The sequence below is a fragment of the Fundulus heteroclitus genome, chromosome 20, assembly GCF_011125445.2.
Source record: "Fundulus heteroclitus isolate FHET01 chromosome 20, MU-UCD_Fhet_4.1, whole genome shotgun sequence".
Lineage (NCBI taxonomy): Eukaryota > Metazoa > Chordata > Actinopteri > Cyprinodontiformes > Fundulidae > Fundulus > Fundulus heteroclitus.
This window is the reverse complement of record NC_046380.1, coordinates 237,173-242,239: the sequence shown is the minus strand read 5'-3', so window position 1 is coordinate 242,239 and position 5,067 is coordinate 237,173. Positions and strand designations below refer to the sequence as shown.

General features: G+C 39.9%; 1 protein-coding gene across 2 annotated transcripts; it reads right to left on the bottom strand.

The window, feature by feature from the left end:
• Positions 1-395: 395 nt before the first annotated feature.
• On the bottom strand, positions 396-4,448 carry LOC118556130 (dynein light chain roadblock-type 1-like). Of its 2 annotated transcripts, none has more exons than XM_036152197.1 (4): positions 4,346-4,448; positions 4,065-4,140; positions 1,217-1,384; positions 396-665 (listed from the first exon to the last, which is right to left on the bottom strand). In XM_036152197.1, the coding sequence occupies exons 1-4, from the start codon at positions 4,346-4,348 to the stop codon at positions 622-624; spliced, it is 291 nt and encodes a 96-aa protein (XP_036008090.1). In that variant the 5' UTR covers positions 4,349-4,448; the 3' UTR covers positions 396-621. The 2 variants fall into 2 exon arrangements, with proteins under 2 accessions (XP_036008090.1, XP_036008091.1); XM_036152198.1 differs by having other exon boundaries at positions 4,065-4,161; positions 4,346-4,438.
• Positions 4,449-5,067: the final 619 nt, after the last annotated feature.

Below are 5,067 nucleotides of genomic sequence, written 5' to 3'. Positions count from 1 at the left end.
TCTCACATACTGGGGTCTAATTGTCAGGGAATCTCTGAAACTTTTCTGCCAAACAGACCAAACCTGACAAAGATCCAAACAAGCAGAACCAAATGAAAGAAGCTTCTGGAATGGCCTAGTCAAAGCTCCCACCTCCACCATGTTAAAACAGTGGACTAGTTTTAAATCACAGCCTGTTCTCCATGTGCAACTTGGTTTATGTCGTTTGGATCAGAAGAAATCTGCATTAAATCCAAACTAGTCGCTGTTTTTAGGAATCCTCGAGTTGTTTGAAAAAAAATCGACAGTTAATGACACTCATGCCTGTGATTAGTGGACGGAAACGTGTCGTCTAAACTTTAGTTATACAGTTTTACGGAAATTAAAAAGAGAAATTGGACAAAATCTGAGCATTTTTTATATTTTATTCTCTAATCTGTAAAAAATGAACCAGCAGAGAGGAGAGCAGAGTGCTGCTCACTTCTCACTTGTTTAATACTAGAATTTAACCCACAGATGCATCAAACTACGACCCGGAACAAACCCAGTCAGAACCAGACAGAAAGCTGACAGATCCGACCCGTCTGGACCAGAACCACGCAGGAGAAGAAGCTGCAGAGCGAGGAGGCGTCAGCTGCTGCTTCAGAGCGAAGGCGTCTGGATGCTGATCATGAAGTAATCCTTATCTGTGGAGAAAAGAGGCAGAACCCAGAACTTAGACCCAAACCTGGTTCTGGATGTTACTCTGAGGTGTGGCTGCGATCCGCACAAGATCCAACGCAGCCAGTTCCGTTTCAGTATCTACTCCAACTGAGCCGAGGCGAGCTGAAGATACGACGTCAGAAGACTTCTGGTCACTGATTGGCTGGGGGGTGGAGTCAGGGGAGCCAATCAAACCCGCCATTTTAAAACTCGCCACAGATACTGACGGTACCACGGGTCCAAAGATGAGGGCCGGGCCTGTTTATGCTTCCATACGGAGGGTTTAGACCGCTGTGCTGTGACGACCCGCCACATGGAGGCGGTACTGAGGAGGAAAATGACCCAAACCGTGTAGAACCGATCCTAGCTGGTTCTGATTGCGTCATAAATGTTCTCCTGCAGATTAAAGCACCTCTATCCAGAGAGGAAAAGGCTCGTTCTGACCAAAGTCCAACTCAAAGCAGAACACGTTGTGGTTCTGACTCCACAGCTGGGTTCTAGTTAAAGGGAACCAAGTCTTGAGAACATGGCTCACCTGCAGCAATGATTTCCTCGTTCTTCTCGGTGCGGAGCCGCACGTAGGTGAGCTCGTCCTCCGGGTTCATGTCCTGCACGATCTTCTTGGCCTTCATCAGCAGCGGTTGGACCAGAGCCACGTGATGCACGGTGCTCTGGTCTTCCAGAGTCGACCGTAAGATGATCCCTAAAGAGAACGTTGGCAGATTAAACGGATGACTTTAATCTGATGATCCTTTTCAGCACCAGGCCTGCATGGTACCAGGAAAACATGCTGAGAGCGACACTGATGCTGAAGGTTGGGACCACAGACATTTACACGTAGCAACGCGCGTATAGACGCGACGGAGCGGCCATCTTGGGTCAGACCAAGCTGCGCTCAGAGAGAATTCACGTCAATTCAGGAAAATGGTGCTTTATGTTTTCAGACACTCTGAATCTGGTGAATTCTCAAACGATTTCCAGATAAATTGGCTGAGGTGCGCAAATAAAAGGACACTACAAACCAGATCCTGGGGAATTACCTTAAATAAGTAAGATTTTATTATACATAATCCTCATGCTTTACAGTTGCAGTTTTTACAGCATAAACACAATATGTGCTAATGGGTAGCAGGATTGGAAGAAGAGAAAAGTACATTAAACACCCTGACTTATGGAAAAAAATAATAGTATTTTTCTCTTTGCTATGATTTTGTAATCTCTTTGATTCTAAGATGCATTATTTAGTTTTCTATTGATTTTTTTCACCCATATTGCGGTTTGTATTATATAATTTTTAAATGCTGTTATCGGCACCTCTGCTCTCACTTGTCTGTATGTGTTGTCATCACATGCTCTTAAAATGTGTCAGATGGTCACGGATGAGTATGTGTTTTTTGTACAGTTTAAAGAGTCATTTGTAAATGTATTTACACATGAAGTAGGAAGCTACCCGGTCGGAACCGATTTATGAGAAAAGGGATTGCAATGAGTAGTCTATGAAAATAAATATTATATATATATATATATATATATATATATATATATATATATATATATATATATATATATATATATATATATATATATATAGAGAGAGAGAGAGAGAGAGAGAGAGAGAGAGAGAGACAGATGGTAGTATAATTTGTGTGTGTTTATTGTATTACTATGTAACTGCAAAATAATATATAATTGAGTGCGTGTATATATCTCATCCAGTTTGACTTCAGTTTAAATAGTTTTGGTTCTGAATAACTATGTGTAATCTAACTGAAAGGTCACGATCATTGTGAACATGTGATTAAAATGAGATCTGAGCTGCCTCCTATTCATTCTGACAGCAGCTGTCTGATCTGTGGTCTGACCCAAGATGGCCGCCCTGTAGGCACGTCGGCCTAGAGGCCGGCAGCGTCCAATGGGGCGTCTACGTATATAATGTCTATGGTTGGAACGATGATGATATCGTCTGCAATAAATAAAGAAATAGCCAAATCTCCAGAGTTTATGTCTTTCTGCTGCAGGTTTACAGGAGACTCCAGGTGGGGATTAAAATTATAGCTGGTAATCCTGATCAGAAACACTTTTTGTTATACTGGGTGAAATCATCCATCCTGACAGTAGTTAATACATTATGTATTCAGAAAAAGGAGGTTAAATGATTAGATCTCTGTTGGAGCTGCAGGCCTGTAAAAACTCTGACCAACCCCTGCTGTTCGGTCTGAACTGCATGAATTTGTCAGTTTTGTTTCTGCATTAACGTTATATACCCCCCCCCCCCCCCCCCCCCCACCCCCGTCCCCGTCCCCGCTGTCCTTCCAGTTCTGGGGAAATCTCCTTATCTATTGGTTGTCCCACATGCCATCGCTCTGACGCGCTCACGTAACGCCAGTGTGCTCGTTCCTTATTAGTTTCCACCACTGAGCTATATTATACACTGGATTGCTGATTTGATAAAAAAAAAAAACTGAAGTCACTGGCCGCCATCTTGCTCCTCCCTTCTCTCACAGATTTCCATAGGATTTGGTTGCAACAACAAGCAGTTTTCTGGCTGTGTGAAAACGTTTCACAGGTAATTCTACAGTCAGTGCATGTACTACCAACAATCAACTAATATATCTATTTATATATAAATATGTGTACATATATGTTTTTGTATATTGTTATTTATATATTGATAAATGTTATTTATATATATAAATAAATACCTTGCAAAATATTTCAGCACATGACTTTCTCAGTACTCGATAGTTTTAGTACATAACATAAAAGTATATGGAATTTGACATTTTAAAAGTTTTAAGCCCTCCCTGAACATGAGAAAATCCTCATTATTCTATGCTGTAGCGCACATATTCCCTAGTTACTGGGGGGAAATAGGGAGTACCAATATGGCGGCTGGTGGCTTCACAGCGACATGTATTATATACGGCCAATGTGCAATCCAGTGAATAAATAGAGATCAGTGGTCTCCACATGCTGGCTGCGCACTTCTACTGTTTATGTATCTGATTAGCTTAGAATTTATCTTAGGGGGTAGGTTAGCAGTTAGCTTCAGTGTTAGCCATTTATTGTACAATATGTGTTTTATTGTACATCAACTCACACACTGATCTATCTCTACTGTTTTGTAGATATTGTAGTTTTAAGATGGTCTCTTGCTGAGAAAATAAAAAATAAATACATAAAATCACCTTTCTGGGGTTTCATGAATAACAATCCGTTTTTTGTGATCTATTATCAGTATAATAACCCAATTTGATTCTGGTCTAGAGTCATTGAATGCACTATGCAGCAATTATGTTTTAATAAAGGCCTGAACCGGAAGCGTCCAGTTGGCAAGGACCTTCAGAATAAAATTACAGATTGTTAATAAATAAAAATCTGACCTTCAGTGTTGGCAATGATGACTCCCTCAACCCCTTTGTGACTCAGGATCCTCTTCATTATTTCTTCCACTTCACTCTAAAAATCAACCAACACCAGCTGTTTTTAGTTTAAACTAGAATTTTTAAACAGTTTCTACCAGTTTTTACTCAACGGCCCAGCTAGCTTCTCTGCTAGTCTGTTAGCATCCTGTTAAACCCTCAAATATGAAGCAACACATTCACACCAAGCATGATAAAAAAATATATTACTTGAAATGACAGACTCAACTCTCCTTTCCTACCATTATAACGTTTAGCAGCAGAAATCGGTGTAGAAACGAATTTTCTGGCCGCTAACAGTCACCTGGAAACAACGGCTACTATGGTGCGTTCACAGTCCTGAAAGAGTGCGGGGATTCTTATATTCGAGAACGCCACCATAGCCGTTATTAACAGTATAATGTGTAGCGCTTCTATTCAAGCAAAACTCGCCGATTTTCACAGTTTTTTGTTGGGTTTTTTTTGCTGCAAACCCCAAACATACAACGATATATATATGTATGAAGATACATTATTTACTGTATTTAAATGTTTTAAGTGAAGTTATCTGTAAAATAACATATATGTATACAACATACAACGATATATATATGTATGAAGATACATTATTTACTGTATTTAAATGTTTTAAGTGAAGTTATCTGTAAAATAACATTCTAATGCGAAGATACTCTTCAAACCAGCCCCCCAGGACCCCGTCACAAAACAGTCAATTAACGGCCTCTGGCTTGACATCAGTAAGGGAAATAAAAAATGAAAGATTGGGGAAGGTTTTTACAACCTTGTCCTTGTTGTATCATTTGTTTTGTATGAGTCAAATAAAATATTACTTATACTAGGATTGAGGTTAGGAATTCTACATATTTTACATATTTGCTTGTACTCCCAGGTAGGCACATAGATGTATAATATGAAACAAATGTGTCCAAATTCACAGGAGGTTGATGAGAGAGAGAAAAACACC

Coding starts and splice junctions, on each gene's coding strand:
- LOC118556130 (XM_036152197.1), bottom strand. Junction 1,385..4,064: donor CATCATTGCCAACACTGAAG/GTCAGATTTTTA, acceptor CGTTCTCTTTAG/GGATCATCTTACGGTCGACT. Junction 666..1,216: donor CGAGGAAATCATTGCTGCAG/GTGAGCCATGTT, acceptor TTTTCTCCACAG/ATAAGGATTACTTCATGATC.